The sequence below is a fragment of the Leucoraja erinacea genome, chromosome 11 (assembly GCF_028641065.1).
Source record: "Leucoraja erinacea ecotype New England chromosome 11, Leri_hhj_1, whole genome shotgun sequence".
Lineage (NCBI taxonomy): Eukaryota > Metazoa > Chordata > Chondrichthyes > Rajiformes > Rajidae > Leucoraja > Leucoraja erinaceus.
Genome location: NC_073387.1, coordinates 5,117,787 through 5,141,710, shown reverse-complemented (window position 1 = coordinate 5,141,710; position 23,924 = coordinate 5,117,787). Strand labels below are relative to the sequence as shown.

Sequence of the window (23,924 nt, the reverse complement as noted above, 5' to 3'; positions counted from 1 at the left end):
TGGGTGGACAACTTTTGCCTGTTCGTATTTCTGCAAGGAAATCTGCGATATTTAACTCTGCTGAGTTTGTTTTTAAAATGCAAGTTGTTGTATGTATGTGTGTGTGTGTGTTGTGTGTGTGTGTTTGTACTTGTGTGTTTATTTGTATGTGTGTACATCACGTGAGTATAGACTGCACTCAATGGTGAAGCCCTCCACTCCCAATGAATAGCCTGTTCACACTCACTGTCTGTTTGGATAAACAGATGGGTGGCCCAGGCAAGAGTAAATAAAAGTTGGCCAGAATATGTCTTACTGGCCCCCAGTATGAATCAATGCCTTCAGGGGAGAAAGAAAAAACATTACACAGGAAAAGGAAATTAAAAGCAGCCCAGAATCATATGTCAAACGAAATATCGAAATTAGTTTTGCGTAATAACCCATTGCAGCACTTGGAGTAATGGGGCATTTGATACTTCACAGAGTGTTTGCTTTGGGATGAGAGTTTAATAGATCTCACTCCTTCCAGTAAAAATCCTTACACAAAGGCAATTCTCCCTTTAAAAGCTGTTTAAAAACGAGAAAGCGAGAAGCCAGCACACATCCCTTGTTAGAGTTGGACGTGTTACCCAATGTTAACTCGGACAACAAAACATCTGTTTGTTTGACAGCTGACATGTGTTACAGTATTGAGACCTGACGGCATATAGTATTGTTTTAAAGTTCGTCGAAGCTGACAGACCTCACAATTTGTAAACTTCGGCGAAACACTTCAATAAAGTCCAAGTATTTTTTTTCTCTTTCATTCTTCATTTGTACAAACCGGTATGCCAAGCTCTAAGGTCACACTAATTGACACAGTACAAGTAATTAAGCAGTCACTGTTCACGTGCTTGAAGACTCAACTACCATGGGTCGCTGCCAACGAGACAGTAACGCTTCTTAAAGTCAACAGATCAACCTGGCTCCAACAATCAGACAAGTGAAGTGGTGACTGTGGAACCAAGATAAGGCTAAAAGTCATTACCATATGAAAATTAGCCCGCGTATTGAGTGGGAGAACTTATTAAGTGAGCCATCGTACATATCATCCTGGGGACTCCCTGGTGGACCCTTGCCATGTCGGCTTGTCAGTGTGTTCAGCAGGACAAGTATTTCTTCACCATAAGACCGAGCATCCACAGTGACAAAGGGCCTATTGTGTCCTACAAGTGCCTTCCATTTCCAAACTACTTGAGAGCAGTCACAATGCCTGCCAAATTTCAATTTGAGTGAGGTTAACATGTATGTGTTTTCAAACCTAGTTTCCTGGAATGCTAATTAAAACCAGCCCTGCATCTCCCCAGCAGTTCGGCTCCCTCCCTCTCTGGCTAATCCTTCTTTACGAATCCTTCCATCAAATCGTCCCCTTCCAAATATCTCTCTTCCAGCCTGCAGCCCAATGAGATGTGTGGCCTCATGACCACCCTCCCCCCTTGCTTAGTCCATCACCCACTACCATCACCCGTTCACCACTCCAAGGTCTCATTCCCCCTTTAAGATGCCCCTAAAAATTACAGACCCAGTATTAAACCCCCGGGCTTGAAATCCCGTTTCACGTATGATTGCAGACAAACACACACATTAGTAGCAAGAAGAGGCTATTCGGCCCCTCTGGTCTGCTCTACAACCTGATAGGGTCATGGCTGAACTGATTTAACTTCAATTCCCAAGTAACCTTTCACCTGATTGATTACCAATAATTTATCTCTGCCTTAAAAATATTAAAAGATCCTACTTCTGCTGCCCTTTGAGAAAGAGAGTTCCAAACCCTATTAAGAGGGGGTTATTTTTTTTGCCTCGGTTTTGTTTTAAATGACTGACCCTTTATTGTTAAGCTGCGACTCGGTTCAGTTTAGTTCAGAGATACAGCGCGGAAACAGGCTATTCGGACCTTCGGCCCACCAAGTCCACACCGACCAGTCATCCTAACACATTAACACTATCTTACACACACTAGGGACAATCAACATTTACACCAAGCTCAATTAACCTACAAACCTGTAGATCGTTGGTGTGTGGGAGGAAACCGAAGATCTCGGAGAAAACCCACGCGGCTATGGGGAGAACGCACAAACTCCGTACAGAGAGCACCCGTAGTAAGGCAGCAACTCTAAGGCAGCAACTCTACCGCGCCGCTCCTCAGGCTAGATTCCCTCTCCTCTCTTCATCCACCCTATCAAGACTCCTCAGGACACTTACATTTCAATCAAGTCTTTGCTCACTCTTCCAAACTCCAGCAGATACAGATCTAACCTGTGGAATCTTTTCTCACAGGTCCCTCTATGAGGGGCAGTAAAGGCCTTCTTTGAACAGCTTCTAACGGTATTTGCACCTCCACAAATAAGGAGACCATTACTGCCCACAGCCTCGTCAATAACTAAAACAAAACAATAGACAATAGGTGCAGGAGTGGGCCATTTGGCCCTTCGAGCCTGCATTGCCATTCAATGTGTTCATGATTTCCCCATTTTATACAAAATTCTCCTCACAATAAACGGCACGCATTTATTCCACTCGTGTCAAGTGCATGAGGATGTCGTGCTATTATCAAGTTGCTACATAAATGTAAACTCTGTACTGTTGGAGCGTCGATTCACAGCAGGCACATCAATAATTGCTTCATCCTTCCTTTGTAAGACGAGTCAGTGACTGTCAGCAGAAAACCCCAGTATGATGGGTGGGATATTGGGAGAGGGGATGTATCAATGCCAAAACCAGTCCATACCCCACATCCAGCCGTGGAGATAGTTACAAGGTTATGCCCTACATGCTCAAGTCTTGCCTAATGCCTACTTTCTAAAAGGATTTGATGCAGATGCTCAAGTGTAGGAAGGAACTGAAGATTTTGGTCTGCACAGAAGATAGACACAAAATGCTATGGTATCCACTGGTTCTAACTCTCTGCCTCATTCCCCAGATCCTACCTACCATCCTCAGAAGTATCCATATTGGTCGGTGTTACCTCAATCACATCTTAATGAGGTGATAATAGGAAGACAATGTGGGTTACAATCTGAGTGTTTTACCGTGGTGGAAACAAAGAATTGCAGATGCTGGTTTACAAAAATGAACAGAGAGTTCTGGAATTACATTTTGACTCGGTATGCTTCTTTGCCAACTTCTCCAAGCTCACAATGATCTATTCTACATTTTACTTGAAACATCCCCTTTGATGTCTCATTTTCACACCTTACACTTCCTTATCTTTATGTCCCTCTCCCCTGACTCTCAGTCTGAAGAAGTGGCTCAACCCAAAATGTCACCCAATCCTTCTATGCAGAGATGCTGCCTGTCCCGCTGAGTCACTCCAGCATTTTGTGTCTATCTTCACCAAAAAGGCAAAGGAACTGTGCTTGAGCAGAAGAGAAGTACATATGTGTAGACTCGTGTCAGATGAGCCTCAAGCACTGCTCAGATAAGGCAGCAACCCCTTCTGACGTGTATAAATTGGCCTACACTTGAACTTCACAGTGTATACTTGCATAGATCCTTTCTGACAACAAAGAACTCATGTCTGGCATCCAGTCAAACAGTTAGAGGCTTTCACTGTTCAGAAGGCACATTAAAGACTACAGACGTTTTATTTCCTTCTTCTCCCTAGTGAGAAATGGCTCAAGTGAGGATAGATATTTTCTTTAACACTCTAAGCCATCAAATACATCTCTTTCCCTTGCCATTACCACTTAGGGCTAAGTCTCCACAAACAAATCATTATTTGTTCACAAATTAGCTTTCAGAGGATATGGCTGCAGAGATAAAAGCCACACTCACCTGGAACCTCCGCATGTCCCTGGGGTTCCCTGCATTCTTCAGACAGTTCTGATTGCATTTCAGAAAGAATTTCAAGAAGAACCTGAAGGGGGAAAGTGAGAGAGAGAAAAAAAAACAGAATTTGATTAAAAGTCTTTCACGAAAGGAAATGTCCACTCTTTGAAAGAATTTAAACAATTGCATTTTCATCAATTGAGTAAAACTCATAATACATCAGGATCATTGTCAATCTGTGGCTCGTCCTACAAGTATAAGTTGTCTTTATACCTTCTGCTTTAATTTACCTTACCTGCTGGCTTCCATTTGTAATTTCTCTAACTGGGGAACCACGAGGGCAGTGTAAACAAAAGCACGTTTTAAAAATCACCAACAACGAACTCCACTTATGAATACATCTTACTTCCATTTATATACACCACTAACAGCCATCTATGTAGAACACTAACATCCATCTATATACAGCAATCCCCTCCATATGTATCAAGCAACACTCTTTCCATATGTGTAACAATAGCACTCCATCCACATACACCAATAACTGCAGATAGACACAAAATGCTCGAGTAAATCAGCGGGACATAAAACATAGAAACATAGTAGATAGGAGCAGGGTTAGGACATTCGGCTTTTCAAGCCAGCACCACCATTCAATATGATACTGGCTGATCATCCAAAATCAGTACCCCGTTCCTGCTTTCTCCCCATATCCCATGATTCTGTTAGCCCTAAGAGCTAAATCTAACTCTCTCTTGAATACATCCAATCTGAGGAATGGATGATGTGGAAGCATCACCCATTCCTTCTATCCAGAGATGTTGCCTGTCCCGCTGAGTTACTCCAGCATTTTGTGTCTTATCTTCGGTGAAAACCAGCATCTGCAGTTCCTTCCTACCAATAACCTGCACCCTTATACAATCCACCTACGCATGTCAATAACCTGCACCTATGTCCACCAACACATTACATCGTTACACATCTACACGCTCTATCTACATACATGAATACCCTCCACCTATCTAAAGCAACATGCTTCACCTAAATGCACCAACACTCTCTATTAACGTACAGCAATAACCTCCAGCTATCTACATCACCACCCTCCACCTATATAAAGCAAAATCATTTACCTATACAGGCCAATAACCTGCAACAATAAGTCCCCTATGCACTTCAATAATTGCTATGTACATACAGCAACAACCTCAATCTAAATACAGTAACACCCTCCATTATATGGACCAACACCATCCATCTATGTACACCCACACCAAGACACAGCAACACACTGCACATATATATATCAACACATTCCACCTATTTATATTAACAGATCTCCCATCTAACATAGAAACATAGAAACATAGAAAGTAGGTGCGAGAGCAGACCACCAGGTCCATCGAGCCCGCACCGCCATTCGCTCATGGCTGAACACTAAACAGACACACTTACCCACAAACAGTAGACACAAGACACAGAACACAAGACACTACCCTCCCCTTTATACCGCTATCACCCCTCTCCACCCCAAGAACCTCGTGATCTCCTGGGGGAGGCAAAAAACCGGATAAAAACCCAGGTCCAATTCGGGAAAAAAATCCGGGAAATTCCTCTCCGACCCCAATCTAGGCGATCGACACTTGTCCAGGAGATCACTCAGGTCTTACTATACTAACCATACCTAGGTCCATATCCCTGCCCTCTCCCCGTAGCCCCTTATCCCCTTGGCAGCTAAAAAACCATCTATTTTAGTCTTAAATATATTTAAAGTTTCTGCTTCCACTGCTCCCTGGGGCAGTGAATTCCATAAATTAACCACCCTCTGGGTGAAGAAGTTCTTCCTCATCTCAGTTTTAAAAGAGCCCCCCCTTATTCTGCAACTATGTCCCCTAGTTCTAGTTTCCCCGATCATTGGGAACATCCTCGGTGCATCCACCCGATCAAGGCCCCTCACGATCTTATATGTTTCAATGAGATCGCCTCTCATTCTTCTAAACTCCAAAGAGTAGAGTTCCAGCCTACTTAACCTTTCCTCATATGTCAATCCCCTCATTGCAGGAATTAATCTTGTAAACCTTCGCTGCACTGACTCCAGGGCTAGTACATCCTTTCTTAAGTATGGACCCCAGAACTGTACACAGTATTCCAAATGTGGTCTCACTAATACTGTGTACAGCTGCAGCAAGACCTCCGTTTTTTTATACTCAATCCCCCTAGCAATAAAGGCCAAAACTCCATTGGCCTTCCTGATTGCTTGCTGCACCTGCATACTAACTTTCAGTGATTCATGTACTAATACCCCTAGATCCCTTTGCGTTGCATTACAACGCAGCTCCTCCTCATTTAGAAAATAACTTGCCCTATCATTTTTTTTCCCAAAGTGAATGACTTCACATTTATTAGTATTAAATTTCATCTGCCAAGTTGTTGCCCACTCACCTAGCTTATCTATATCCTTTTGCAGACTCTTCCTATCCTCCTCATCCCCTACTTTTCCTCCCATTTTTGTATCGTCCGCAAATTTTGATATATTACACTTGGTTCCCTCCTCCAAATCATTTATATAAATTGTGAACAACTGGGGTCCCAGCACCGACCCTTGCGGAACCCCGCTAGTTACCGGTTGCCATCCCGAGTATGAACCATTTATCCCCACTCTCTGCTTCCTATTTGTTAGCCAATCCTCTACCCATGCTAATATATTACCCCCAATCCCATAATTTTTTATTTTTAGCAATAGTCTCTTATGTGGCACCTTGTCAAAAGCCTTTTGGAAGTCCAAGTATACCACATCCACCGGTTCCCCTTTATCCACTCGGGTTGTTACTTCCTCAAAGAATTCGAGCAGATTCGTTAAACAGGACTTCCCCTTCACAAAACCATGTTGGTTCTGTCCGATGAAGTCATGTTTATCCAAGTGCCCCGTTAGTGTTTCTTTAATAATTGTCTCTAACACTTTACCCACCACCGATGTTAGACTAACCGGTCCATAGTTACCCGCCTTCTGTTTACTTCCTTTTTTAAATATAGGTGTTACATTGGCCATTTTCCAATCCACTGGGACCGTTCCTGCCTCCAGGGAGTTTTGGAAAATTATCACCAATGCATCCACAATCCCCACCGCTATCTCCCTCAAGACCCTTGGATGTAATCCATCAGGCCCAGGGGATTTATCCTCCTTCAGTCTCATTAATTTCCCTAATACCACCTCCTTGGTGATCTTAATAGTATTAAGCTCCTCCATTCCTACCGCCCCCTGTTTATCCAGCGTTGGAATATTTTTTGTGTCTTCTATGGTGAAGACTGATACAAAATACTCGTTTAATGCCTTTGCCATTTCCATGTTCCCCACCAACAACTCTCCAGTCTCACCCTCCAATGGACCAACGTTCACCTTAGCCACCCTTTTTCTTTTTATATCTCTCTTACTATTAGTTTTTATGTTGTTCGCTAAATTCCTTTCATAGTCTATTTTCCCCGTCTTAATTAATCTCTTAGTTATTTTTTGCTGACCTTTAAATGCTTCCCAATCCTCTACCCTCCCACTATCTCTGGCTACCTTATATGCCCTTGCCTTCAGCCGAATACTATCCTTTATAGTTTTACTGAGCCATGGCTGACTGTTCTTACCCTTACCCCTTTTTTTTCTTCATAGGAATAAATTTTTCTTGAAGGTTATACAGTATACCCTTAAACGTACACCACTGCTCATGTACCGTCTTATTCTTGAGTCTGCTATCCCAGTCAACTTTGATCAGCTCAGTCCTCATACCTTCATAATCCCCCTATATCATAAGCATCATAATAAACATCATAATCATACTTTATTAGCCAAGTATGTTTCGCAACATACGAGGAATTTGATTTGCCATACAGTCATACCATTAAAAAGCAACAGAACACACAAAATACATTTTAGCATAAACATTCACCACAGTGACTCCTCCTCATTCCTCACTGTGATGGAAGGCGAAAAAAAGTTCAATCTCTTCCCTTCTTTGTCCTCCCGCGGTCGGGGTCCTCGAGCCTTCCGTTGAATGGACGATCTTGGCTCCGGTAGCCGACAGTCAGGCCCTTCTCGTCAGGGGGATCTCAGCTCCTGCGCAGTGTGATCGGACCCCGGGTCGGGGCTGGTCGAACCTCTTGCGCCTTTGGAGCTTCCCGACATCAGTCTCTACCCGAGACTGCGAGCTCCTCGATGTTGGAATCCGCAGGCCGCGGTTGGAGCGTCGATCCCAGGCAAGGGATCGCAGGCTCCGATGGTATCCGATGCTACACCCTCATCCTTTGGTGAGTACGGGTGTCAGGGGATATGGGAAGAAGGCAGGAGAATGGTGTTCGGAGGGAGAGGTACATCAGCCATGATTGATTGGCAGAGTAGACTTGATGGGCACAATGGCCTCATTTTGCTCCTATCACTTATATACAACAACAACCTCCACCCTCATTTTCACCAACAAACGTCACCTATTTACAGCAACACCGACCTATATATGAATGAATACTTTATAGTTCCATGTGATGAGTCACAATGATATTCTTCTTTCGCAAGTCAAAGTCGCCACATAAATGGCGTTGAAAAAGTTACAAAGCATCCCCCTCCACGTCCTCCCTTGTTCCGCCCCCCCCCCCCCCTCCCTCCATCCCCTCCCTCTCCCCCCTCCCCCACACAGGGTCCTCCTTTGTCCCCCCCCCCCCCCCCCCCCCCCCCCCCCTCACGCCGGTTCCCCCTTTGATCAACAACAACCTGCACCTGAACACTGAACCACTACCTACACACTACAACAACCCTCCACTTCTGTGGTGCCATCAATCCTGCAAGATATCCACAGGTGTGGGCAACATGTGAGAATATAAACTGTTACCAAACTACCTCCAGGCAGACGGCCAGTTGTGTGTTTAAAAAAGTAGGTTTTGAGCAGCACGTTCAACGGCCTGTCCCACTGTCAAGACCAAATTCACAACCTCTGCCGAGTTTGCCCTTGACTCGTACTCGTAGCATGGTCGTCACGAGGTCGTAGGTGGTCGTAGGTGGTCGTAGGTAGGTTGTGATGCTAGTCATAGGTACTCGTGGCATCAAGTAGGTCGGGGCGTTTTTTCTAACCTGATGAAAAATGTCCATGAGTATAAAAGGTTGGGAATAAGGTCGTGAAAGTGGGACATGCCCTTAAAGGAGTAAAGGGAAGTAGCGTGGTTTAGGGAGGGTACACTTAGCTCTGGGGATTAAATAAAAACTATCTCCCTGCACTTCAAACACTGATAATGATCCAGCCACAAGGGCAAAGAATTCCAGAGATGTGTCGCTCTCTGCGGGAAGTGGAGGGTTCCTGATGCTGACACCAGTGTTCCCAGAATAATGCCCCACTCGTTTGCAAACTACCTCCTGTGCGGTCCATCATTTCCAACTACAGTTTAATCTCCTTCCCCACCGCTCAGTTTAATCCCCTTCCCCACAGGAGAGAGGAGGATCTCAAGTCAAGGCTGTAATATCTAGGTGTAGGAAGGAACTGCAGATGCTGATTCACACCGAAGATAGACACAGAGTGCTGGAGTAACTCAGCGGGACAGGCAGCATCTCTGGAGAGAAGGAACGGGTGAAGATTTTTTTCCCCCAATTTGAAGGGTGACTTGCGCATTGATATTACTGTGAACCATTTCAGCTAACACACAACCATACCATACTGTTCTGACCATTCAGGACAGGCCAAGAGAATAGACACTGCCCTATGGTGAAGGGGCAAGTGTGTGCCAAGGCTGGGATTGTCCAAAATGTCAAGCAATGTGCTGAATGTGACAAGAATCTTGCCAGGAAGGAAAGGAAACACAGGCTCCTCCCACGCCGTTGACTTTTTTTTCTCTCTCCCCCTCTCGCCCTTCGTTCCCTCTATCTGGCTGTCTGCCGTTTGGGATTTCATCAGCTCGTTAGTTAGTACCCTGAGCTGTGAAGTTTGCCGACACCGGATCCCAGCCCCTGACCTGCCGCAGCTGCTGGGAATGTTGGCAGGGCCCGTGGTCCTGGCCCGCTGTGGCTGCCAGCAACGAGTGGTTTGTCGGTGTGAAGAGACGCACCATCTGTCGGATGGGGAAGACGGCCGCTGTCAAACGGCCCGCCGCGTCTCAAACAAGCCCTTATGTGGCAATGTCTCTCTGAAACTGCAGATCCAGAGGAGCGTTGGAGAAGGCCCCAGAGACTGACTCGAAAGCCCATCGAGCCACTCTGAAGCACATAAGTCTTTGCAGCTGCCCACTTTAACTCTAAACAAATACTTTTAAACTGATGTACAGCTGAAATGGTTAAATATACCTGCACGCACACACCCTGAACTGAACCATGGTGTATGAGACCAAGTGGTGGCATCCCTTTTCTGGGATGAATTTATAAATAAAGAGGTGGGCATAAGGAAACGTGCTGATGCATCGACATTTCTCACATATAGGGAAAAAATCTGTTCTGAGGAGATGTCAGCTGTAATGTTCCTATTCCAGCTTCAACGTGTTAGTTTCATATCAATTTCACACCATCAGGGTGAATCAGGTCAGTTTGTTTTCTTGCTCATGCTAACTGCCCGCCACCCACTCCCTCCATCCTCTCTAATACCTCAGCTGTTTCCAAAACTAACTCACAGAACCATAAAGAAAGAACCAGCTTTCACAGTAACAGAACGTACTGACAAGGTACTCAGCACCAAGTGAGTTACAAAAGGCAGGGTGGGTATCTGAATTAAGTCATGGTCCCTGCTTTTAGTTGCACTCTGAGGCCACATCTGACAGTGTTACAGCCAAAGTTATTTGTGATACGAAGGAAGGATTTTATATTCCATTAACAAGGCTATCTGAAACGTGTTGCTTTAAATCCCATATCTCCCCCTCAAGTTTCATTTATCAATAGGGATTTGCACAAAATCAAGTCTGGTATTTAGTGACTCTCCCCATTGCACTTGTAATCCCACTTAGTGCTGTAAATGAAACCTCGACCAGCATTCCCCCATGCTCTTCCTGACTGTGTCAGCGTCCCTCAGATTGTGTTTGCAATTAATCTTGAGGTGCAAGGAACATGTGTGCCAGCAGTCCGATCCTCAGCACTTGGCAACTGGAAATAGGCGAATCGTATTGTAGGCCTGGTAAAATGGAATTGAGCCTGACACAGGTGAATTCATATAAGTCACGGTGTTATTACCCTATTTCTCAAAACCATTTGACCTGTGTAATGATCTGTGAGGTGTTATAAAAGGTGCTGCCTTCATAACATAATGTTTCACAAGCCCTTTTATTGATAGCCTACGAGGTTAAGGCATCAAAGTGTATACAGGCAGCATGATCCGGAAAGACGCAGGCTTTGATAGCCGTTCTGCGATGAGCTATCACTCATACCCAAAGCACCAATTAGGGTATTATAATTGGCCTCGGGATTCTCAGCTTGTAAGTTCCGATCATTCAGGAGCCCCCAGGTTGGATGTCACTAAATGCTACCATGGGGATCTCTATTAGTGATAACATGCCAACACGCATTTGTTCATTTCCAAAGTGAAGCTGCTCCATGTCCAAGCCTGCAACCCTCCGCCACCACCCTGAATGCTGGCCAACAATGGTGTCTGATCCACTGGTGCCTCTGCTTTCAAACCCTCGTGCCATTTTTTTTGGAATCCCTTCTTGGCTGCTGAACCTGCTACCTCAAAGCACCAGAGATCTGGGTTCACTCCTGACCTCCAGTGTGTGGGATTTGCACCTTCTCTCTATGTCCGCATGAGGTAGCTGGGATCCCTTCCACATCCCAATGATGTGAGGGCTGGGAGGTGGATTGGCTGTTGCGATTTTTCCCTGAGTGGTAGGTTGGAATGTGCGGAGAATAAAATAGGATTAGTGTGTGATTCATGTAAATGGGTGTTTGACAGTAGGGTAGACAAAAGTGCTGGAGAAACTCAGCGGGTGCAGCAGCATCTATGGAGCGAAGGAAAGCTCCAGTAAGCATGGACTCAATGGGCCAAAGGGCCTGCATCCATGCTGTATCTCTCTATGAGAATCATGAATGGGAATTACCTTCTTGCTCTGTGTGGAAACTTACTATCCACAAATCGGCTTCTCATATCACATTTATAGTCTCTGAGGAACTTTGCATATTCTGTAAGGGGACATTAACAATGTCAAATCTGACTATTTTATAACCGTTCCCAAGATCATGTTTTGTTTTTGCAACTTGATTAGAAAGATTTATCCAGATGCACGATTTTTTAGACTAGAAAAATCTCTCTCTTAAAACGTCGCAGTTCTTTAAAGCTCTGTTCTAATGGGCATTTATTGCTGCTTACATTTCCGCATCCAAGACTTGAGTCTCCTGTTAGTAATATAGGGGGTAAAAGGAACATTCAACAAAGCAGCAACCTATCCTGTCATCAAAGCCACCGACCCTCAACACTGGTCTCTTGGTGAAGGGAGGTGTGTGGGGTGAAGCAATAAAGAAGCACCCACAAGTATCACGGAGATAATAAGGAAGTAACAGTTGCCCCTTCTAATGATGAGCAAAGTAGGAGGAGGGCTCCAACTTTAGTCAGAACTTTAATCACCGTCTCAGCACAAAATCTGACGGCATTAATTATTAAATAACTGCAAGAAATGACATGAATATTCAATATTACATATTCTAAATATATAATTTCCAGCCACTGGAGTGTGATTCTCAAAGTCCGACACAACACAACTCTAATTATCAAGTTACTGATATTCTTTCTCCTGACATTTCACGCGAGGCTCCGGCTCTTTCCTCTGATCAAGCAGTTTCTCTCTTCTGCCAACAAAGCACAAACATCAGAGCTAAAGGTCGGGCTTGGAGTTAAGCCAGTGACAGGCCTTGTTACAATGCCTTCAACATAGTGACTTTGAAACAGATTAGAGAGGCTCGTAATTAATCTAATTCATCTTCATTTACTCCCAAGCAAGTGCTTATGTTCAGTCAGACTGTCACGTTGTAATTATTTCTGTATCTCGTGGAGTCATAGAGCCACAGAGCATGGAAACAAGCTCTTCATCCATGCCAGCCTATCCATGCTAATGCCATTTTCCTACATTTGGCACATATGCCTCTGTTCCTCTCCTGTCCAAGTAATGTCCAAGTGATTTTTGAACACCGTTGATCTTATGTGTTCCTACCACTTCCTCTGGCCACATGTTCCATATTCCCTCCACCTCAGGGTGACAAATCTGACAGTCAGATTGTCTGCAAATATTTCCCCTCTGATCTTTAACCTATGTCCTTGTTTACCCTTGGAAAAAGATTGTGACTCTCTACTCGACCAATGTCCCTCATACTTTTTTAAACCTCTGTAAAGTCACCCTTCCAGCACTCCAGTGAGGACAAACCCCAGTCTATTCAATCCTCTCCTTGTAACTGAAGCCCGTCTTTTCAGGCAACATCCTGTGCTGAATATGCCGTGCACTCTTTCTACCTCTAGTGTGGTGGCCAGAACTGCACAAAATATTCCAGGTCCTAACTGATGTCTTGTACAGTTGTGGCAACTCTTACCAATGCCTATGTCTGTGAAGACATGCAAGCTAAGTGCCTTCTTCCCTACCTTATCCACCTGAATGCCATTTTTACCTCTTCTCCCCTCTCCCATCAGGCAAAAGGTATAACCAGAAAGCAGTGCTGAACTACTATCTACTGCACATCTTTGATGACCCTCGGACTATACTCGATCTTATACGATATACTTATACTTGATCGGACTTTGCTGGCTTTACCTTGCACTAAACGTTATTCCCTTATCATGTATCATCTATACACTGTAAATGGATCGATTGTAATCATGTGTTGTTTTTACGCTGACTGGTTAGCACGCAACGAAAGCGTTTCGCTGTACCTCGGTGCACGTGACAATAAACTAAACTGAAACTTGCCTCTCGGGGATGGCATTCGTGGCTTTAGGGTGGGTGAGCCAATCTTGCAGCCAGGGGGATTGGCACCTTCCAACCTGCACCTTTTCTGAATGTGGGAGGAAACCGGAGCACCCGGGAGGGGAAACTCGCATAGCCACAGGAAGAATATGTAGACTACATACGGACAGGACCAAAGGTTAGGATTGAACCTGGACAAATGGAACTGTGAGCCAGCAGCTCTACTCTCTGAAGATAGACACTAAAATCAAGAGTAACTCAGCGGTTCAGGCAGCATCTCTGGAGAAAAGGAATAGGTGAGGTTTCGGGTCGAGACCCTGCTTCAGACTGCAGTCTACTAGCTGCCCCACTGTGCCACTGTAAAGTGAGTCAAAATTATAGGTTCTCTAAACAAACGTTTGGCATCTTAGCATTATCACGATGTTCCACAGACAAAGCAAAAGAGTCAATTGCAGAGGATCTGTGCATCATCCACAGCTGCTAATGAACCTGTGCCCACCACTAAATGCTACAGCTGTAATTGTCGTGGGGAAAATTTTAAACAAAGTGACATTTAGCACAAAGTTTTGCTCAGAATTTATGGAGGAGTATTTTGTTATAGTGCAGTCATGCAAGTTGTGTCCTGGTCAAATGAATCACCAGACTGTTGTAAGTTTACACTAACCACCAACCATCTTCAGTTGAGACAATGCCTGGAATGAACTGGTCTTCACTAATTATGATTGGAAATATTCTTATTAACAAGGGGCACAGAACTGTACAAGGATTACATTTTGTGCTAAACCAGTGAGAGTCCTGGTGGAGAAGCTTGTGTGGACCTGAGATCCTGAGAGCGATGCCGCCTGGAGCTATGCTCCTGGTAGGGCCACCCATGGCGGTAAGGTCGAGGGGGAGGTCTCTGACAAAGAGCAATCCAACCAAGACCTCAAATGTGGAACAGGTGGAGGACGATGGCTGACCTTAGTGGAGCGTCACAACGGCTGGGAAGGCGGATGAAGGCTGAAGCAGAAAAGGGTCTCTGGTCATCTTGGACTCCATGCCATTGGATCCTGACCCAGATCTGTCAAGGACTGTGGGGTGGCTGTCTGTGCACCAGTCTCCCCACATTAAACAAAGTCACGCACAGGCGTCCACCATTTTGGGAATAGCACCCTGGAGACACCCATGGTCAGCCACCATCAAAGGGGGGCTAAGAAGTGAGAGTATAACAGAGTATTGCATAAAATTGGCATCACCAGGACCTTCAAAATATTCCTTACTTCCAACAAAGGAATTTCTGACACAACCACCTTTTCTATCTGTTGTTTAAGAGGGAACTGCAGATGCTGGAGAATCGAAGGTTACACAGAAAAGCTGGAGAAACTCAGCGGGTGCAGCAGCATCTATGGAGCGAAGGAAATAGGCAACGTTTCGGGCCGAAACCCTTCTTCAGACTGATCGGGGATGGGGGTGGGTGGGGACAAGAAAGGGAAAAGGAGGAGTAGCCAGAAGGCTGGAGGGTGGGAGGAGACAGCAGGGGAGCTGAGGAAGGGGAGGAGACAGCAAGGACTAACAGAATTGGGAGAATTCGATGTTCATGCCCCGGGGGTGTAGAGTCCCCAAACGGAATACAACTGACTGACTTCATCCACTTCACCACTAATTTCCATCCGGCACTGAAATACACCTGGACCATTTCCGACACTTCCCTACCATTCCTTGACCTCACTATCTCCATTGCAGGTGATAGACTTCTAACCGACATACACTATAAACCCACTGACTCCCATGGCTATCTGGACTACACTTCTTCCCACCCTGCTTCCTGTAAGGACTCCATCCCCTACTCCCAATTCCTCCGTCTACGCCGCATCTGCTCCACGGATGAGGCGTTCCACACCAGGACATCTGAAATGTCCTCACTATTCAGGGAACGGGGGTTCCCCTCCTCCACCATAAATGAGGCTCGCACCAGGGTCTCTTCCATACCCCGCAACACTGCTCTCTCTCCCCATCCCCGCACTCGCAACAAGGGCCGAGTCCCCCTAGTCCTCACCTTTCACCCCACCAGCCGTCACATACAAAAAATAATCCTCCGTCAGTTTCGCCACCTCCAACGTGACCCCACTACTCGCCACATCTTCCCATCTCCCCCCATATCTGCCTTCCGCAAAGACCGCTCCCTCCATAACTCCCTTGTCAATTCTTCCCTTCCCTCTCGGTCCACCCCCTCCCCGGGCACTTTCCCTTGCGGCCGCAGGAGATGCAACACTTGTCCCTTTGCCTCCCCCCTCGACTCCGTTCAAGGACCCAAGCAGTCGTTCCAGGTGCGACAGAGGTTTACCTGCATCTCTTCCAACCTCATCTATTGCGTCCGCTGCTCTAGATGCCAGCAGATCTATATCGGTGAGACCAAGCGGAGGTTGGGCGATCGTTTCGCCGAACACCTCCGCTCGGTCCGCAATAACCAAGCTGACCTCCCGGTGGCTCAGCACTTCAACTCCCCCTCCCACTCCGCCTCCGACCTCTCTGTCCTGGGTCTCCTCCATGGCCACAGCGAGCAGCACCGGAAACTGGAGGAACAGCACCTCATATTCCGTTTGGGGACTCTACACCCCCGGGGCATGAACATCGAATTCTCCCAATTCTGTTAGTCCTTGCTGTCTCCTCCCCTTCCTCAGCTCCCCTGCTGTCTCCTCCCACCCTCCAGCCTTCTGGCTACTCCTCCTTTTCCCTTTCTTGTCCCCACCCACCCCCATCCCCGATCAGTCTGAAGAAGGGTTTCGGCCCGAAACGTTGCCTATTTCCTTCGCTCCATAGATGCTGCTGCACCCGCTGAGTTTCTCCAGCTTTTCTGTGACCACCTTTTCTATCTGTTCAGTGTTCTATCTATTGGTGATCACAGCCTTTCCTTATGAGAGAGTAGGTTAGGGGAATGAGGTTGAGGCATCAATGGTGTTGAGGAGTGCTGGCAAAGAGGGCCAAACTCACATCAAGTGACAAACCTAGAACACACCAGACATCCTGGATAGATGCAAAAGGTTCTCTGGCCCTGCTTTAAACAAATTAGGCGATTATCCCTGGTGTCCTGGTGAAAATGTTATGCTAAAGCAAACGTCATTAAAAAAGATTATCTGGTCATTATCACTTTGCTGTACTCAAGCTGATTACCAAATAGTCACAGTGATTCTATTTCAGGAGTGAGTTGGCTCTGAACCACTTCAAACCACAGAGGTTGTGAAAGGTTCTCCAGCAAAAAAACGTGTTTCTTGTGACATAAAAAGCAGTAAATTACAGAAGTCTACTCTGCCATTCAATCGTGACTGATCTATCTTTCCCTCGTAACCCCATTCTCCTGCCTTCTCCCCGTAAGCCATGACACCCGTACTAATCAAGAATCTCTCTATCTCTGCCTTATAAACATCCATTGATGGCTTCCACAGCCTTCTGTGGCAATGAATTCCACAGATTCACCACCCCCTGACTAAAGAAATTCCTCCCCATCTCCTTCCCAAAGGAACGTCCTTTCATTCTATGATCTCTGGCCCTAGGCTCCCACACTAGTGAAAGCATCCTCTCCACATCCACTATCCAGGCCTTTTATTATTCACTTTTCAATTTCCCATATCTCCGAGAGAGGTTCTGCCACCATAGGTAACGCTCCAAATGCTATCCAACAACCAGAGTTTCAGCCAGAACAGCCAAGGGCGGCACGGTGGTGCAGCAGGTGAGTTGCTTGCTGCACCAGATACACAGGTTCGATCCCGACTACGGGTGCTGTCTGTGCGGAGTTTGCACGTTCTCCCCATGACCGTGTGGGTTTTCTCTGAGATCTTCCATTTTCTCCCACACTCCAAAGACGTCCAGGTTTGTAGGTTAATTGGCTTGGGTTTGCATACTCGGTAAAAGTGTCCTAGTGTGTGTGCAGGATTAGTGTTAGTGTGCAGGGATCGCTGGTCAGTGCGGACTCGGTGGGCCGAAGGGCCTGTTTCCGTGCTGTATCTCTAAACTAAACCAAACACTGAATGAGGGATAAATCCGTCACAAGGCGTCACTCCAGGGCTCCTGTCAAATGCACGTCCACTGGAGTCTGTGCATTTGCTGAGAGTTGGTCTGCTGTTGTCTCGCTTCCAAGATATGGATATCTTTATGTACACAGGCTCACTGTAAGATCAGTGGATCTCAGCTGCCACAGGCTATCAGTAGCGCAGGGAATGTGAGAGATTCCGTTAGCCACGAGGCTTAACCTTTGTGCTGACACCCAGTTTTTCTTTCAGTCATGTTAAATCCCCCGTAAACACTCAATAGCTCCACTTGATTTATAAGTAGCTGAGTGAGCCCGATCCGTGCAGAGTTTTGACGAAAGGCACTGGCCGACTCCTTTTGCTGTCAATATTTCCAGGGGAAGAAATGTATCCTGTCTGTGGTCGGTTGTACTAAATGAGACAATGATAAAGGAGCGATGATTTGCATTTCGTGACCTACTTTCTCATCGGTTCTTGCACATTTTCATTCAATGCCAGAGGTCATTCGGCCCATCAAATCTGTACTTACTCCTACAGCATTCCCATCATTCCTATATCCCCACACACTTCTTTCCTTGTAATTTACTGCTTCCGACATGGACATCAACCATCTTCTCACCCTCCAATTTCCCTGCCACCCACCGACACGTTTGTAAAAGTTACCGCAGCCGACTTACTCTTCAACCTGCATGTCGTTGGAGAGTGGGAGAAAACTGGCAGTGTCCCGGAGAAACCTACAGAGAGAACGGGCAAGCTCCACACAGACAGCACAGCTCGAACCCGTTCTCTGAAGATTGGAGGCAGCAGCAATTGCTGTATGAGCCTTTCTAAAATAAACTATGGTCACGGTTGATATGTAATGAATGTGGCAGCCAATTTGTGGTACATTGCGATATGATAAAACTGCAAGGTGCTAATGGCCTTGGAATGTATCAAACTAGGATAACTGCAGAATAAATGTTATTCAAGTCATTGGCAAGAACTCACCTTCTTCAAAATACTGTTGACAGATTGTTGTCTAGTGGGGTCTCACCCAAAAGACAGAGCCTTCAACATTGTCCCTATACTGCACTCGACTACCAGGCCAACTATCGTGGTTGGCACAAGTTTCCAACCCATAGAGCATTAACCCAGGAGAGAGAGCATCAGCCACTGCATACAGACTGACAAGGCCACCGATAGATATCTCCAAAACATGCAACATAAGTAAGTTTATTGGCCAAGTATTCACATACAAGGAATTTGCCTTGGTGCTCCGCCCACAAGTAACAACATGACATACAGTGACAGTTACGAATCTCAGAAAACACTAAACATTAATAATAATAATAATAAGACATTAATGATAAAACACCATTGATCAAGCATGTGAACCAACAAAATACCAGATCAAAGGGAGGCTACAGATTTCTGACTGTTGAGTAGAGCAACTACTCGTGGATAAAAACTGTTTTTATGTCTGGCTGTGGCAGCTTTGACAATCCGGAGTCGCCTTCCAGAGGGAAGTGATTCAAAGAGTTTGTGGCCAGGGTGAGAGGGGTCAGAGATGATCTTGCCCGCTCGCTTCCTGGCCCTTGCAGTGTACAGTTCATCAATGGAGGCAAGGTTGCAGCCAATAATCAGACAATAAGCTAAAGACTCAGTCTGAAGTGGCGGCGCTGTTGAACGGCTGCGGCTCGCCTGCAGTCCGTCTGTTTTTACTTTTTGTTGGGTTTTTTTTTGTCTTGTTTAGTTAAATTTTTGGTTATTAGGTTATGTTATGTGTGGGAGGGGGAGGGGGGCTGAAACAGGGCTTTCTGTCTCTCCCTTCAGGGGAATGCGACTTTTTCTTGTCGTATCCCCCTTCTCTGCCTCCGTCTGCGCTGAGGCCTAATGGCGGAACTGGCGGCCTCCAACCTACGACCGACCTCGAGGCTCCGGAGGTAGAGCCAGCCAGGACTCACCAAGCTGGCCGTCTTTGAGCTGTGGCAGCGTTCGGCGCTCCAGTGGCAGTGGCACGACTCGGAGCTCTGGTGAAGGCGGCCCGGCGCGGGGCTGAGACGGTGCTGGCTGAGACGTTCCGGTGGCAGCGGCACGACTCGGGGCTGGGACAGCGCTCCCGTGAGGGCGGCCCGGCGAGGGGCTGAGACGGTGCTCCGGTAGCTGAGGCGGCGTTCCGGGGCCCGTGGACGACATCGTCTGGAACTCGCAGGACACAGGCTGGTGCCTGTTTTCCGGAGCTCCCGCGGCAACAGCTGCGTCCGCTGGACTGGAGGGTGGCAGCTACGGCCGCGGAAAACCGGCCCGATCGCGGAGCTCGGTGAGCCGCGGGACTGATTACCATCGCCCGGTGGGGTATCGCCTCAGCGCAGAGGGAGAAGAGGAGGGAAGAGACAGTAACCCTAAGATTTTTGCCTCCATCACAGTGAGGAGGTGCCTGGTGAACTCACTGTGGTGGATGTTAATTTGTGTTTATTGTGTGTTTTGTTTTTTATTGCATGTATGGCTGCAGGCAACGACATTTCGTTCAGACCGAAAGGTCTGAATGACAAATAAAGGATCTAAGTCTCAGTCTAAGTCTGAAGAAGGGTCTAGACCCGAAAAGCCACCCATTCCTTCTCTCCAGAGTTATTCCAGCGTTTGTGTCTATCTTTGGTGTAAATGAGCATTCTTTCCTACACATTCTGACAATCATTGTTCTCTCACTGAAGTTATATTGATGCGTCTGTACACTGTGAATGGCTTGGTTGTATTCATGTATTGTCTTTCCGCTGACTGGTTAGCACGCAACAAAAGCTTGTCACTGTACCTCGGTACACGCGACAATAAACTAAAACTGAACTGAACTAGACCAAAGTAGACAAAAAATGCTGGAGAAACTCAAGAGTCAAGAGTCACAAGAGTTTTATTTTCATGTGCAGCATCTATGGAGAAAAGGAGTGGGCGACGTTTTGGGTCGAGACCCTTCTTCAGACTGATCAAATTAACCTTCAAGTTCACTTGAAAAGTTATACCCCATGATCAGCCAAAGAGACGCTGTGTGTTTACAGCCTGTCCTGAAATTCCACGTCATCAATCTTCTGACACCATAAGAAGATGTGGTGGCATGGGAGGCAATGTAGTTTTGGCTGCAGTTTGTCAATTTATCGTTTCTGTACTTCCCTTTCTCCAGCACCTGCTTTCCACCCCTAAGTGGTGTGGTTCCTGTTGGTATGTTGCTACCCGAGTGCTGACTATTCCTCCATAATCTGCCACCAGATGACTTCTTCATTGATCAGCATGGATCATCGGAGATATCAGACCAAAGCCCAATTAAACACAGGTTTGGAGGCTAGTTGGCTTGGGTTTGTATAAGCCCAATTCCGCATTAAACCGGTGCTCAGAAACAGTAAAGAGTTGCTCAGGCCAATATGAAGGCCTCAGTTGCTGGTTCTATGAATACACTTACTACAAAGAGTCTTGGCCTATGTGTGAGCACCCATCTAGAGTAGCACAGAGGCAGCTGGTAAAGCCCTTCTTCTCTTCTTCAGACACGTCTCGGTTTAAACTAGCATCTGCAGCTCCTTCCTACACATTACCGCCTCCCTCCGTCCCTCCCCCATCCTAGTTCTCCCGGCTATTCCTCCTGATTAAATGTTACTGATTGTATGCCACGTTGTCACCTTCCCCTCAGCTAACAATGAACCTTTCTATATTTCCTTATCATTATCTGCTGGGATCTGTCATTTTCACACCTTCCATATCTCTAGATTCCCTCTCCCCAGACTCAGTCTGAAGAAGGGTCATGACCCAAAACATCCATCACCCGTTCCTTCTCTCCAGAGATGCTGCCTGTCCCGTTGAATTACTCCAGCATGTTGTGTCTATCTACCCCCAACCAGGTTCTCTCCCATTCACTCCAGAGTCTGCGTCTTTCCAATCTTTCCCAATAACAACCCCCTCCAAAGCATGAAATAATTGGTTAAACAGCCAATTCCATCCCAAAAGAAAACAGCACCCAGCTTAAAGTAAATGTTTTGAGCAATTTGACAGGGTTTATTTAAAGCACACTCTCTTGTGCGTTGTCTATTGATTGCCAGCTAATCTGGTCAAACTCGCGCTTGTCTAATGTGTTTTATTAAATTCACGAAACAATCAGGGCCAATTCCAATACACGAGTTCCTGAACAACCTGCTGACATCCAGGCAAAGTGCTCTCAGCGGTACACAGGTCAATACGTATTGGATTTCCAAGGGAGGAAAGAAAGAGCCAGCCTGCTGATGCTGCACTGGGTTCAAGCCCTTTTCCTCATCATTAAGCTTTGACGCAGTGAGCTCACATCCTCAGTGTAGAGGCTAAGAGAAGCTCCATCAGATTAGACTGATTTATTTCAGCAATAAGGCCTGACACTTCTTCTTTGTGTGGGCTTATCTGATTGCCACTGCCTTTCAAGACCATTCTTCTGTAGTGCTGAGGGCTGATTTCCACCACCTCATAATTGCATTAGCCAGGGTTGGGTGCCTTTTTATGTTACTGGTAGCGGCTGGCTGCTGAGTTTTATCTTCAAACAGCTGTATCTAGTGATTTGCTGGAAGGTGGCATGTATATTCTTTCATTGCCAGGGAGCATGTAGAAGTACTCTGTTCATTTAATAATATCTATTGCAATGAAAAAGTACACTGGTCAAATAGTCTTGGACGTAGCCTGAAGAACATTCCTTTCTTTCTGATGCTCAGGTAAACTCCTACTTAATCCTGATGTTAACAAAGTTGGGCTGGTATTCCCCCCATTTTAGTGGAGTTATTTAATCCTTTAATAAAGAGTGATGAGGGGATGTTGGGATAATGTAGGGAAGTGGACTTGAGGTAGATGAGATAGAAGATCAGCCTCCAAGGTAGACAAAAATGCTGGAGAAACTCAGCGGGTGAGGCAGCATCTATGGAGCGAAGGAAATTGGCAACATTTCAGGACGAAACCCTTCTTCTGACCCTTCTTCAGAAAGATCAGCCTCAATCTTGAATTGACTACAAGGTCGGACTTGACAGAGTGGACCTACAAGGCCGTGTGGCCTCCTCCTGCTCCTATGTTATCAATAGTGCTGCAAGAACGGCAGGTAACGGCAGGTAACGGCAGGTACTCGGGAAACGCGGTAAGCTCGGGAAGACTCGTGAAGATTTTTCAACATGTTGCAAAATGTCCACGAGAGCCTCGAGTACCTACGAGCGGCCATTACCGTAAATCTCCGAGTTCGAATCGGGGCAAACTCGGGAGAACTCTTGAATGAACTCGTACAGTGGGACAGGGCTCTAAGACAGGATCTCTGCAGTGGGTCTAAGAGATTTGACAACCTTGTACCAAATAGCAAGAGCACACTCTCCAGCCAGTAAATATTCCTCAACCCACATCAATAAAGTGGTTGTGCTGGTGATCGGAATGGCCTGTGAATGGCCTTCAGGCTGTGAATGGCCTTGTATTTTTGTCTCATTTCCTTTATTACAACAGTGAATATAATTCCAAAGTACATCACTGATTGCTGAGCACATTGGGACCTTTCAGTTTCGATATACAGCGCAGAAACATCCCTTTGGCCCACCGAATCCGTGCCGCCCAGCGATCCCTGCACATTAACACCACCTGAGACACAATAGGGACAATTTTACATTCATAACAAGCCAATTAACCTTCAAACCTCTTGTGGAGTGTGGGAGGAAACCGAAGGTCTCGGAGAAAACCCACACGGATCACCGGGAGAATGTTACAAATTCCAGACAGACAGCAACCGTAGTCAGAATCGAACGCGGGTATCTGGCGTTGTCAGGCAGTAGCTGTGCCATCGTGCTGCCCATGAGTTCTTTACAAGCTGAAATTATTTTGTCAGATTAAAGGTTGATGCACTTTTCTTCTCAAGATCTCCCTAGCTCCGCACTGATGATGGAAATTGTTGGCATAGATTGATTATATTGGGATTGCATTCTTACGAATACATGGATATTCAAAACAGAAGCAGAAGTAAGCTAGTCAGCCCCTCGCGCTATTCAATAATGTCGATAATGTCATGAGTGATTCGAAAGTAACCTCGGATCAACATTGCCGCCAACCCCTAGTAACCTTTCACCCTCTTGCTTATCATTAATTTCTCCTCTTCTGCATTAAAAATATTCAGACTCTGTTTCCACTGGCCTTTGAGGTGGAAAATTCCTCTTGTTGAAAGCACTTTGTTGCACTAAGGATAAAATTACACTGTGAAATGTTTACTTTGAAACGGGATCTCATGGCCCTGTTTTT

The 23,924-nt window shown here is 46.1% G+C and overlaps 1 protein-coding gene across 4 annotated transcripts in view; it reads right to left on the bottom strand.

Annotated features, from left to right (window-relative positions):
* Positions 1-23,924, bottom strand: part of ebf1a (EBF transcription factor 1a) — a 500,414-nt gene that overhangs the window by 251,505 nt on the left and 224,985 nt on the right. For all 4 annotated transcript variants that reach the window (XM_055642599.1, XM_055642601.1, XM_055642600.1 and 1 more), the window contains one exon: positions 3,793-3,874. In XM_055642599.1, the coding sequence (XP_055498574.1) occupies positions 3,793-3,874 (82 nt within the window). The remainder of the gene's footprint in view (positions 1-3,792; positions 3,875-23,924) is intronic.